At 38.3% G+C, this 14,300-nt stretch overlaps 1 protein-coding gene across 2 annotated transcripts in view; it reads left to right on the top strand.

The window, feature by feature from the left end:
- Positions 1 to 14,300, top strand: part of LOC123231463 (regulator of G protein signaling 7 binding protein) — a 127,653-nt gene that overhangs the window by 68,810 nt on the left and 44,543 nt on the right. Inside the window, exon 3 of one of the 2 annotated variants that reach the window (XM_044657720.1) lies at positions 3,688 to 3,818. In XM_044657720.1, the coding sequence (XP_044513655.1) occupies positions 3,688 to 3,818 (131 nt within the window). Of the gene's footprint in view, positions 1 to 3,687; positions 3,819 to 14,300 lie in introns of those variants that run through there. The other variant, XM_044657721.1, reaches the window with a different exon arrangement.

Genomic DNA, 14,300 nt, shown 5'->3' with positions numbered 1-14,300 from the left:
GTACATTAACCATTATCACTTGGCATCATTTTAGAGGGTAGCAAGGCCCCGAGAAAGCAATGCAGGGCTATTGAATTTAGATGCAGCACAGTGAAGATGGTCAGGGAAGGGTAAGAGCATGTAGCCCTGCAGTGGACAGCTGGACAGCAGCTGGAAGGCCCTGCACACAGGCATCTAATCACAGAAATGTTGAAAGGAAGGGTACTGAAAGAGAAAGTGGGACACCCACCAAAGACATTTTTGTCTGCTTCAAAGTATTGCCTGGGGCAGGATTTCTGAGACAGAAGCTGACAGGAAGCTGCTCTTACACTTTTCAGCTGGAGGCCAAGCAGAGGTCTAGATGGGATGTAGTTATGTTAAAGCACCTGTTTCTCCCACATCCCCCATCACACACTCAGCTATGGACAGGTCCATTTTTTCTGACTTATGTAATCAGGTGGTTGGAAGTGCTTTCCCTCATTTATTAAATGGGCATTGGAAATCAGCATTAAATTATGATTGTGAAGTGCTGCATAAGGATGAGCTATTTCCTCCACTCTGGATTTTTCCTTAGGAGACAGCCTCCAAAATTTAGAAAAATGTACACACAATCTTTTTCAAAATTATTACATCTGATATTTTGCCACTGACCCACTTAAGGCAGAAGACGAATCCAGCCTCTGCATTATTTAATTAAACATGGTCAGCATTTTCAGATGAATGACATTGAGAGATAAAAATGCAACCTAAGCAGAAATGTGGCCCAGCTAACCTTTGAGCTTTCCAGAAAAGTCGTAAGGGCTAGGCAATGGGGGTTAAGTGACTTGCCCAGTGTTACACAGCTAGGAAGTGTCTGAGGATTTGAACAGAGGACCTCCTATCTCTAGACCTGGCTCTCAATCCACTGAGCCACCTCAACACACCCTTGATACAATTTTGAATATTCATTTTCTGACATTTTGCAATCCATGTTCTCTTTCTCCCTCTCCCCAAGAAGGCAGGTAATATGATATAGATTATAATATATCATCATAATATTTCCATGTTTGTCATGATGTGAAACAAAACACATATTATACTAGAGAAAAATTCATGGAGGAATCCCCCTTTCTTAAATTAAATCTTTACTTTTGCTTTATTCCAAAATATATTTTATAGCAGTGAAAAAATTATTTAAAACAACCTCTCCCCCCTAATTTATGTGACACCTCTGAATGATTCCAAATCTTTTACCTTACCTGTCTATTTTATTTTTTGGTCTGGAGTTGTGATTTCATCACTGTAGAGATTTCCCAGTGTGAAAATTTCCTTCACTACTGTGGATTTCCAAGTCACTTACAATTTGGTCTTAGAAAGGTGCTTGGGGACACTGAAAGATTATGTTATCTTCTCACTATGTGTCAGAGATAGGGCTAGAACTCAGGTTTTCCTGACAAGGCCAATCTTCTATCTACCCTGTCATGCCATCACCCTTTTAAAAAATTTTTATTTTTTGAGAACTAATTAACTAATTTAGGGATATATATATATTTTGTTTCTATACAAACACCTCCTAACCAGCACCTGTAGAAACTCACTGGCAAAATGTTAAAAACATGTTTAAAAAGGTTAAAACTCAAAAGGTTAAAACAATATGTCCAATTATGCCTAATAGTGTGATTATAACTGTGAGTACATTTCACTTTCCACTTTTGTCTCTTGCCAGTTAACAGAAAGAAGAGATGTTAACAGACAAAAAGCTAGTGTAACATAATGGATATAGAGTCAGGTTTGCAGTCAAGGAACCTGAATTCCAGTTCCGCCTCTGACACATACTGGATGTAGCTCTCTCTATCAGGACTCTCAAGGGGGAGTAGGCTTCTACCTGCCTTAGCACTGGGAACTTAATCATTGTGAGTGAAATATATTAGGAAAAGCATATGTCTAGTCTAGAAAATAAAATCAGAAGGGAAAATTATCATGCTCATTTTAGAAAGCCACGAGGATTTCATTACAATATCCCAGAGTCTATTTCTATAACTCAATTCATTATTTATGCAGCTTAATTACTATATAACCAGAATTTCATTTTTAATTTCCTCCCCTTACTATTTTCCCCTTCCCTGCCCTTCAATCTCCCCTGTTCTTCTTTTCCCCTTTCTTTTCCTTCAATTCACAAAGAGTATCTCTCAATTAAAACAAGCATGTTATGGATGGTTGACCATAAGAGAATATAATCTCTGTAAAGCAGCTTAACCTTCGTACAAGTAAACTCATGTATTTACTTTCTGGTAGCCTGATTTTTGAAGCACTTTGTTTTAAAAATCATCATAATTATTTGCTATTCAATTCAATTCAAGAAGTTTTATTAAGTGCTTCAAGGCACTAGGGATACAAACAAAAACAGAAACAAAAACAAAAGAGAGCCTGTCTTCAAGTAACTTACATTCTAGTGGAAGGATACCTTGAGTAAAATTCTAATTTTATATAAATATAATAATTTGAGGAAGGTGAATTCACCAAGTAGAGGAATCTAGAAATACTTCCCTTAGGAAATTGCTGATTCTACCCCTAAAGAAAAATAAAGACTCTGAGAAGTAGAGATGAGAAGGAAGTACATTCCAAGTTTGGAGGACAGATTGTGCCAAAGCACAGAGCTGAGAGCGATGGGATGTCAAGTTCTGGGAACATCCAGTAATATGTAAAGGGAAAATTTAAAAATATGGCTAGAACAGTATAATAGCCCCCAAAACTTGTTTTCAAGTGGTTCCATTTTGTTAAGTTGGTGGGGAAGAGCAAGTCATCTTCACAAGTAGTTCATAGAAGTGTCATCTTGTCAACTTGAAACCCAAGTCTGCCCCTATTCCCTTGAGAATTCTCCCAGGTGGAGGTTTCTGATTTAGCCATTTCAGATTGAATAAGAGACTTTAAGGACTTACTGGTCCTAGCTGGGTGGAACTAGTAGGCCCAAATCAAATGTTAAGTACCATTTTGTCCTTGTAGTTCTGTTTGTATCTGAATCCTCCCTCAGGTACCCAGCCTTTGGCTGGACCCTTTCCTTTGTATCCGTTGTAAAGCATCAGCTTCTTCTTGATAATCCTTTCTGGGCTTCCCCTTTCCTTGTAATAATGGTAATGTCAATCCATTATACTTCCCTGTCCTTATTCTCCAAAAGGCTTATAAGTCCCCCAAGTTCTATTGTTCTTCGAAGATGATCTAGAGGTTACCCTCTCAGAGATACTATTGCCAGAGTCTTGGGATCTTTGTGGTTTTAGGCGCTTGACTCTGTGTGGCAGCCCAATATTGATCACTATCTCTTTCTTGATTAAAGACTGGTTTTTCTGACTACTTTAGTAGTTCTGTGTTTTTCCCAAGTTAACAGAAATCTAGAAGATTTTTCAGGATTTGTTTTTTTTTTTTAAGTCTAGAAATATCTATTGATAGGTTTAGAATACCTGGGTATTTAAATTATTTAAAATCTTTTTTATTTGAAATTTCCTATATCTTGCAAGGAGAAAAGAAACCCTTGGAATGCTTGTCTAAGTTGCTGTTAGTCAGAAGGACACTTTAAGTGAGAAATGTGTCAGCAGTATTTGTTTGCAAGGCAAGATACTATAGATTAAATGCTTTCAGGAATCCTTGTGTAACACTTTTCTCCTGAGTGGTTCTGAAGCTTGATAAGTGAAACCTTAAGGATATTAACAGCTTTCTACTTTCTTTTTGTTACAGCCCAGAAGATGGTGAGATTCATCCGGAAATCTGCAGGCTTTACATCCAGTTGCAGTGTTGCTTAGAAATGTATACCACGGAGATGCTAAAATCCATATGTCTGCTAGGATCGCTTCAGTTTCATCGAAAAGGTATCTTATTTCACAAATTGCCAAAAATGCAGATGAATTTGTTACCAAAATAAAAACCATTCGTATGACACATTTTCTGAGCAATATATAGCTGACCCTGTATATGGTGACAGAAAGGATCTTAACCCTTACTAATCATATTTATGGTTAAATCATCAGCGTAGGCCACCAGCATACAATGGGAAGAGACCTAAATTATAAGTCCTTTTAAGTATGCAACTTTATATGTAGATATACAGATTATTTGGACCAGAAGTCCAGAATATTGGAATAGTGCTTGGACTTATTCTTCCACTATCATGTATTTATGTAAAAATTAAAACTAATATACAATAACTTCAAATATTATATTTTATAAGATTTATTAATAATCACTAGAAGGAATAAAAAGGTAATTATTTAACAAAATAAAACCACGTGCCCATGGCTAATCTACCTGCTCAAAATAGCCGGCTCTATCCAAAACCAGCACAGGACAGAAAAAGAACCCTAGACATGGAATGCCACCAAATTTATCTCCTATCTATGTCAGCATGCAACGACAGGAAGTAAGTGGGCTCCTGGGTAATATAGTTCAAAGGCACAAGATTCCAGTTACACAGTGACATTGGCCGAAGTACTTAACTTTTCTGGACCTCAGTTCCCTAATCCATAAAATAAGGCTATTGGACCAGAAGTCCTCTAAAGTCCTTTTAAGAGTAAACCAGGGGGCAGCTGGGTAGCTCAGTGGATTGAGAGCCAGGCCTAGAGACGGGAGGTCCTAGGTTCAAATCCGGCCTCAGACACTTCCCAGCTGTGTGCCCCTGGGCAAGTCACTTGACCCCCATTGCCCACCCTTACCACTCTTCCACCTATAAGTCAATACACAGAAGTTAAGGGTTTAAAAAATTAAAAAAAAAAAAAAAAGTAAACCAGAAGTAACCAGATGACTCAGTGGATAGAGAACCAGGCCTAGAGACTGAAGAGCCTCGATTAAAATTTCACCCCAGATACTTCCTCGGTGGGTGACCCTGGGCAAGTCACTTAACCCCAGATGCCTAGTAGTCCCTACCACTCTTCTGCCTTGGAACCAATACTTAGTATTGCTTCTAAGATGGAAGGTATTAGGGTTAAACAGGGAAATGGATATGAAATGAAAGGCTTTTGAAATTTAGACATGCTTATGAAACACAAACATGCTATCATTGTCCAGCATTTGGTACTTTGTTATTATTTTATACATAGGAATACACACGGAGAACAGTGTATTTGTCCTTCCCCTTGTCCTCAAGAGGCCCCTATTACTTATGATAGCACTGGAACATAATAGATAAAGTCCCTCATTTGGAGTCAGGAAGACCTGAATTTTAATCCTGTCTTAGATATTTGTGTGACTGAGTCATTTAAATTCACTCTATCTTAGTTTCCTCAATTGTAAAATAGAAACACAGTTGTCCCTCCTATATCATGGTTCATTTATCAAGGTTTCACTGTGTCATGGTTTTTTTAATAAACATATATATTTGAAAATTATTTATATTTAAATACATTTAAATATGTATTTGAAACTTGTTTATATTAAATATATATTTACATATATATTTTTTAAACTCTGTATCTGAAGTTACACTTATCGCAGCAGACTATTGACTGATGGAATAAAAGGCAATCAACCACAGTGCTGTGTTCTGTATTCTGGGTACTTATTGGCTCACTGACTGTAGATTAATAAGAGTTTGGAAAAGATTTACAGGAGAGTGGGGAGGTTTTATAAAGTGATATAGGTGAGGGACCACTGTGATAACTGTAGCTCTTTTTTCATTGGATTGTTGCATAAATAAAATGCTGCAGTGAATGTAATGTGTTTTGTAGACTTTAACTACTATATGAATATCAGTGATCAGGATGGAAAGAACACTGAACTTGGGAAGACAGAATTTGTGTTTAAGTCCTACCTGTTAGATTGCTAGGTCTCTAACGCTAGGCAGATCATTTCACCTGAGCTAGCTTCCCCATCTGTGAAAGGGGGATAACAACAATACTTGCACCATCTGCCCCCAGGGCTGTTATAAAGAAAGTGTTTAATAATAATAGGGAACGTAGTCTACATCCTCAGAAGGAGGTTCCACCCTGCTGAAATCTTGATTTGAATTATGATTTATTATTGATAATTATTACCATAACTACCAACTCATTCCCATCTTTTTTTAAGTACCCCTTCCTTTACACCTATTGTATGTGCAGCAAAAGTAAATGAAGTTCTTGCCCTAAAGGAACTTACATTCCACTACAGAGATGTAACACATTTTGGAGGTGGTGGCCAGAGAAAGACACTTTGGTCCAGGCAGTTAAAGGGATCGCTAATGGAGCCATAAGGCAGTAAATTATCATGTCTTTCCTTTCAGCAATAGTAATATTGAATGCATTCACTGATGAATGAAAAAGGATTGATCAAGCACTTGCAATGTGTGGAGGCTCAATAATAAGGGGGTGAAGGGGATAGAGAAACAGAGACAGACAGACAGAAGCAGACCTACAGTGAAAGATAGAGGCAGACACAGAAATGGATGGATGGATGGATGGATGGATGGATGGATGGATGGATGGATGGATGGATGAATATAAAAGCAAGACAGCCTGTGCTCTTGTTTTGACTGGGGGAGACAAAAACTTATGGAAAGATTTAGCTGTAGGACAAATGGAAAGAGCAAGAGGTCCTTAGGTTCCTGTGGTAGGGTAGATGACAAGGCTCAGGGGGTCTTGGGACGCATTTCTAAAGTAGATGGCATTGTGGTAGTTGGGGGGTGGGGTGAAGATCTGAGGGTACAAATGCTGAGCAGATGGTAAAGTCTGGTGGTCCTTAAGGAGCAATGGCAGCACAGATGGTAAGTCTAAGTGGGCTTCAATCTTAATGGAATGGATATAGTTGGTGCCTCTCTGCTTACTGAATTGTTGTGAGCAGCCACATCCACTCTATAGCTGGGGGGCTGGAAACCCTGAGCCTTATAGCTATTGTGGAGGAGGAAAGGGCCTAAAGATAGGAGAAAAGAGGCTACTCTGGGCTACTTCCTTGGGATCCAGTGGGATAAGTGCTGGTAGGGGGTAAGTGTAAGTGATATTAGCAGGAAAGTTGAGGGGAAAGGGAATTTCCAGAGAGATCTGAGCAATTAGGATGAGAAGGGGGAAAGGGAGGAAGAATTTCCCAATTCATATTCTACTCCTTTCTCTAATATCCAGTGGAACTAAATTCCTTGGTCAAGAAGCAAAAAGTGTGTGCTTGGAGGTGAGGTTAGAGAGGAAGAATATGAACATGGAAGCTGAGCAGAGAACAAGATGTCCATACTACTTAGACTGAACTGTCCTGGTAGATAGCTGGATGGAATGAAGCATAATCTGGGCACCTAGAGTTCGGCCAAAAATAGAAGGATGAGTTTGAATCGACTTGCAATTCCAGAATCTTCACACTGGTACAAGTCACAAAGCTGAGGAAATGTACTGCTTCCTTCCCCCCCAACCCCAAGGCCTCCAGACCTCAGAGATCCCTTTTCACATGTAAAGAGAACATGTGGGGAATAAAGTCTGTTTTACATATGTATACTTAAGGTTTTTCAGTCACCTCTACATGTTGACAGCAACCCTAATCAGAATCTTCATGTTCTAATATCAAGCCACATACATAGATGTCTAGATGTGTTCAGTGATGGTGACATGTTCACACTTGTTTGCTTAAACATGGTTTGCCATTTTGTCAGTATGAAGCTTGGATGTTCAGCTAATTTCACTGGTGAAAGACATACGAGATTCCCCAGCTGGGTCTTCCATGTCAGTATTGACCCTTTGGTAGAAGTCTCTTCCCAGGCCAGATGAGTTCTTCTATAATTAATAGTGTGTTTGTGGCATAAAGGCAAATGAGGTGAAAGCAGCCTAAGGGTACAGAGCAACTTCTTTCTGGGTGTGTTTTTTGGCATGAAAGGCTTAAAAGAATGATTATAGAAATTGCTGTTGAGGGGGAAAAATGGGAATAGTCTTCAGGTGGGTGAGTGAAAATGATTTATTCAGCAAATTAAGTCCTTATTTAATAACTTCTAAATTAATTGTGTTAAGCTGCATTTCCCTGACTCAGGGACTATTTCAAACTCTGGGGAGTGCCATTCATTACTAATTCTTGACACCTAAAAAAAAATATTGTTTTCCAATTACTTCCTGCTACAGGAAAGAATTTAAAGGGCAGACACATGGGGTTTAATTTTTCTCCCCTTCCACAATCCAACCTATTTGTAACTTCCCTTCAAAGCTTCACTTGTGTTAAACCAAACCATCATTCTAAGCTCTCTATAAAATCAAAGGAACATACGTTCAGAGAAGAAAGGGACATGAGAGATTATCTAGCCCACAACCACCATGCATTTCCTTTACTATTGAACAACGAAGAAAAAAATCCTCCTAATATATGCATAGTCGTGTTTTACTTTTAATTGTGATCATTTTTTAAATTCAGGAAAATGTTACATACCTTTAAAATAATGGACTGTCTGCAAATGACACACTAATGAGGTCAGAATTATGCTTTGGATTTAAAACCAAGTTTTACAAACCTTTCCATCTGAAGGACTGGAGGAGGAGAGATAGTCTGTTTTTTTTATGAGTAGAAACTTACCTTTCCCACCTTGGCTCTCTTGGCTGAGTGATATAAACAGAGACCAAGAATCGTTATTTCAAAAAGGTCATGATAGTACCAAATAGATCCGTGTACTTACATTTCCTTTACTTAAAAGGCAATTATCTGATAGCCTCACCTATATGAAACATAGCCAACTAATGGTAGTAACAAGACAAAAACAGTCTCTGAGCAGCTTTTAAAAAAAAACATATAGGTATCACAGCAGTCTAGTGACTAAAGCTTCTGCACATTAGTCAAAGGATGGCTCTTTGATGCCGTCGTTTATAATCTCTGTTCTGACTAGTCTTGCTCTGACTGCCTGAAGGCCAGTGGTGTTACATTTCCACCCTTTCCCTAGTGTTCTTCCTGACCCTCAGGAGATGGGAGATGGGATCCCTCATCTCTGCCACTGACTCAAGCCCCTACTAAGTTATTGCCTCTAAGGAGTCTAAGCACCCTATTTCCATTTAACTACTTAACAGTCACCTTAGCTTTTTCAAAGGTACAGCCAGAACATACTTACAAACATTTCCCGCCATGCTGCACTAGGCATAGTCCCAGTGTCCAAGGATACTACCTTGAACTCTGGGGAGGTCAGGGGAATTAAGTTCACATCATAACTCAGTTCCTACCTAGCATTAATTCCACTCAAGTTCCAAGTCCAAAGTCCACCTGGGAATCTTTCTGTGCACCTTGGTTTCTCAGAATTTTCCTACTGAGAAGGCAGCAACATCCAACCTGGAATTTTGGACTCCAAGGTCCCCATGGCTCAAGCTCTGAGACTGGGTATGCCACTCCCTGCACCTAGAAATGAAAAGGACAAAGTAGGACTAAAATCCCAGCTCTCTTTCTTGGGATCCACAGAGCCTAAAGAGATGGGAGGCAATCTTTTCCCAACCCCAAAGTCACCACATGGTGCTCTTGCTATGAGTGAACTCCTTTGCCCTTGGAAAGAAAGAGAAACTGTGCCAGGCAGTTCCAACTACCCGGTCAATAGGAAAGGGCTGCTTCCACCTACATAGTAGTCCAACTAAGAATGTCCACCATACATCAGTCCTTCCAAGAAGTAGGTCTCAGTGTGTGTCCCCATCCTAAGTGATCTGGGTATGTACTAAAGTCCCATTACTTAAATAAATTAATTTATAAATCCATAGCAGATTAAAAGTAATTCACTGAGGGGGGCAGCTGGGTAGCTCAGTGGATTGAGAGCTAGACCTAGAGACGGGAGGTCCTAGGTTCAAATCTGGCCTCAGACACTTCCCAGCTGTGTGACTCTGGGCAAGTCACTTGACCCCCATTGCCTACCCTTACCACTCTTCCACCTATAAGTCAATACACAGAAGTTAAGGGTTTAAAATTAAAAAAAAAAAAAAAAAGTAATTCACTGAAAAGGAAGATGTTAAAAGCACACTGACAATGAATACAAGTTACAGTTGATAATCTAAAATCAAGGAAATATAAAATCTAATCAACAAAGATTTAATAGTATGAATACATTCAATGTAGAAATAAGCAGCTAAGCAGGAAGAAAAAAGAAGAAAGAAATAGCTCATCTTCATAGACACTAGGAATATTACTATAGGATAAGATAGTTGAATGATTTATTTTCATAATGATGAGTCATTAAGAAAATGTTACACTCCACAAATGCACTGTTAAATATTTACAGGGCAAGGAAATTTTTATTTTAAAGCTTTTTCCCTTAAAAGAGAACAAAACAAAAAAACACTTGTTGATAGTTAAAAAACAAGATGCTTTTCAATTTTTTTATTTTTAAACAATTTCCCTCAAAAAGTGGACAAAACATTTTCTGGGATTTAAACAGTTGACCTTTAGTGGGTAGATTGCTGGATGTAGAATTAAGAAAATCTGGATCCAATCTGGATCCAAATTCTCCTTCACACTCTCACTAGGTCTTGGACCTGAGCGATGCATGCCAGCCTTTTGAGCTTTCCATTCTATTGTCTATAAAATGGAAATTTAAAAAAAGTGGCTACCTTACAAGGCCAATGAAGGATCAAATGAGCTAATGTAAGTAAAGCCTTATATAAATGCTATTATTCTTTCCCTACAATGTCAGGTAAATGAGATACTATTACTGTAGCTAGAAATTCCCTTCATCAAACTGCTGCTGTTTTGAGAATGGAAACATCATTTTCTAGGAACACAGAAAATTCAACTGATATTCATAATTCACAACTTTCTGTATTGGTAGACTCACTTTCATCCTTTTGGGAACAGATACAATACATAAATTTCAGGCTTTGACTTTGTGGATCTTTGTGAAATGATAATTTGCATCATTTGTGCTATTCTTATAATAAGAAAATGAAGTGTTTCCAAATAGATTATACCTTATCATTTTCAAAACTACCATAACCCTCATGAACATTTTAATTTTGTCATTTTATAATTTCCTTTTATACCTTAAAGAATACCTAGCTGTCTTAGTGATCATTAATATTAAAGCACACACCACTATTTTATTTTGTCTTATGTTTATAGTAATAAGAATAATTATTGATACTGTTATAGTACTTAGAAGTTCAGAAAGCACTTCTCATTTATCATTTGTGGAGAGCTGGGTGGTGCAGTGAATAGAGCATCAGGCCCCAAGTCAGGAAGACCAGAGTTCAAATATGACCTCACTTACTATATGAGTGACCTGGACAAGTGACTTAACACTGTTTGCCTCAGTTTCCTCATTTGCAATATGAGCTGGAGAAGGAAATGACAAATCAATCCAGTATCTTTGCCAAGAAAACCATAAATGGGATCGCAAAGAGTAGGACATGACTGAACAACAAGAAAAACCCTTAAAATTAATGAAGCTCTAAGTATATATTGAGGCCATTTCTTTTCAGTCCTCATTTCCTCATGACTAAAGCAGTGCTTCAGAAGATGCATGATTTCATCCATATGACCCACTCTTTCCATTAGAATAAATTATAATCCCTTTATTCTTGGAAGAAAGTTTCATGAGATGCTGTGGTAGCAAAAAAAAAAATCTAAAACATTTTTTAACTCGTAAATGTAGTATAAATAACTAAGTTTGTAAAAGTAGTCAATTATTTATATCAGACAGGTATGCAAAAAAAGGTAGAGATGTGAAATGGGGTGGGATGGGTATGTGCGTGTGCGTGTGCATGTGGGGGGAAACAGATGGCCTGTCAGTTTCATATAGTCCTTTTTGTTCCCATGCCTAACTTCATTTGCATGTCAATTAAGGAGAATCATGGGAAGTGGGAGAGCTTTATCACTTCAGTTCCAGAATAGCTCCTTTGGGATTTTAAGGGGTATTGTCCCTAAAATTCGTTTCGGGAGTAGAAAAATCACAACCAGCAATTTAACAGGCATTAAAAGGAATTTGCTAACATCAAGTCAACAGATACCTGGGTCCAAGGACCTATTATTGGCACCAGGACAAAGGTGCTTAAAAGAATAGATTTAAAATTACCCTGGAGGCTCTTGCTAGCTTTTGCTGGTTGCCAAATGGGAGCAGAGGCTGATAGCTGCAGGCAATTCACTCAGAGTTAGCCTGTCCCTGTCAAGGAGAAGCTTTCTAGCTATTACACCATAGCAGAGAGAAATAATTACACTATAGACTCTGCAGAGGCTAAATAACTGGACCCCAGAAGATAACAGCAGGGAGCAGCTTAGCCACCACAGGACCAGTGGGGTTACCTCACCTACACAAAACAAGGGAGAGCTAGGATATAACACCCAAGAGAGACAATGGAATACCTGCTGGAGACTGGAGATTAAGTGCCCAACTCAGTGATAGAGCTGCATCACTTAGATGAAGGCTTTGCAGCATTGGAGGAAGGAGGTGCCCTAGCCATAAGGACTTCTTGTATGTGCCCCTTCATGTATGTTCTCTGGTCAAAGGCATTTCCTTTGTTTGAAGGCCCTCTGAATGTGTTCCTTGGTCATCCATGTTCTTTATATACATGTACCATTCCCTATTTATTGTATGGTAAGCTGCAGAAGAGTATACACCATGTGTTCATGAGAGAGCATCTTCTCTTTTCACTTTATTTGCTATGCTGTTTAATTAAATGTTTTTTTTTTCTTTGAATCAATATGTTCACTGACTGGCTAGTAAAAAATACATTGTTGGATATCTATTAGCTATTGCTGAGGTAAATGCTAACCCAGAGAGTGTTTTAGAACTAGGTAAGTTTTCTAGGGGCTCACATAGTAGGGGAAGTTGCTATGAACTATGAACATTATTTCATTTCTAGTTTCTTCTATCTCCGTTCTTTTCTGCATTGCTACTAAGTGAATATATCTATAATTACTGACTAGATTTCCGCTTCATGTTCCTGCCCTCAGAAAAACATTGAAAATATCAGCTGATGTCACTAGTATTTGTTCTTTCTGGTAAAGGGTCACTGGAAACTAGAGAATCACCTTCTGTCAGTTCCCAGAAGCCTGTATGCATAATAATATGTACCAGATCTGTTCCTGACTGACAGGGCAACCCTGACTGAGAATGGTGGGAGAGCTTGTCACCAGTAGCTGCAGATGGGCAGAAATCAGTAGAGGAAGAAATGGACTCACAGACTACAGCACAAGGCTATTAAACTTCAAGAGACGTTTTAGGGGAATTAAGAGATGCAGCGTCTTCAAGGCTTTCAGCGGAGAGTGTTTTCTAATTCATAAATATTGAGGAGGAAAAGCAGTTGGAGAACTTGAAGGAAAAATCAGGCACTACCACCTGAATTACACTTCTTCATGAAAGCAAGCAAACAAACCAACCAAAAAACTTAGTGGTAGGGAAGAAGTATCCTACTAACGTTACTTATTGAGAGATTATAAGAGGATCTGTGAGTAAGGAAAAATCTATTTGGATAACAAAAAATATAACTAGAAATCTAATTGAAGTAAATATAATTTAGAAGGGAAAACAACTCCCCTTATTCTCCTCCCCCCAAAAAAAAGCTGATTTCTGTAAAGGGACAGTATTACCTTGATGAGTTCATTTCCTTTCTTCTAGGATATATAACAACAACAAAATCTCATTTTGCTGCCATAAAAAAGGGACAAAGTTAGTCATTAGAAAGAATTTCTTGTCCATAAGAGTTGCAAGATGCTAGATTGTCTTGCCAGAAATAGAGAGACAGCAAGATACAGGAGAAAAAGCCTTCAGTTTGATTTACACCCCTGTGGCAGAATTGTTGTATGACTATAATTGTTTAAATTACTTTACCTCCCTGAGCCTCAGTTTCCAAAAAATGAGGGGTTTGGACTAGATGATCTCTGAAGTCCCTTCCAGCTTTCACATTATGATCATCTCTATAGTTATCTAAGTGCAGAGAAGACATCTTAATTATGTTACTGTTGTAGTTTTGTTAACTTATCAAATGGCAGAGAAGCAGTATTAAGAGACTTGGAATTGGAAAGGGCCTTCAAGGTCATCTAATCCAATCTTATTTTATAGATGAGGAAACTGAGGCAAGGGTCAAGAGAGATGAAGTGTCCCCTTGTGCAAGGTCACACAGGTAGAAAGTTGCAAAGCTAGAATTTCATTTCTCTGATTATTACTTTTATAAGCAACTCCAATCTAGGGAAATAGTTGTTTCCTATCCTGATCTTTGGCCTCCATGAGGAAATTGCTGTGGTAAAAGTTAATATTTTAATTATCTTCAGTTGTACTATTTCTTTCTAGTGAATCAACCCTGCACAATATAGTAGCTATATGGGTGGAATCAAAGTCAAGAACTCATAATTGAGTCATTTCAGTCATGTCTGACTGCTACCCCATTTGGGGTTTCCTTGGCAAAGATACTGGAATGATTTGCCACTTCCTTCTCTAGCCCATTTTACAGATGAGGAAACTG

Source organism: Gracilinanus agilis, chromosome 1 (genome assembly GCF_016433145.1).
Source record: "Gracilinanus agilis isolate LMUSP501 chromosome 1, AgileGrace, whole genome shotgun sequence".
Lineage (NCBI taxonomy): Eukaryota > Metazoa > Chordata > Mammalia > Didelphimorphia > Didelphidae > Gracilinanus > Gracilinanus agilis.
This window is presented reverse-complemented; position numbering and strand designations above follow the sequence as displayed.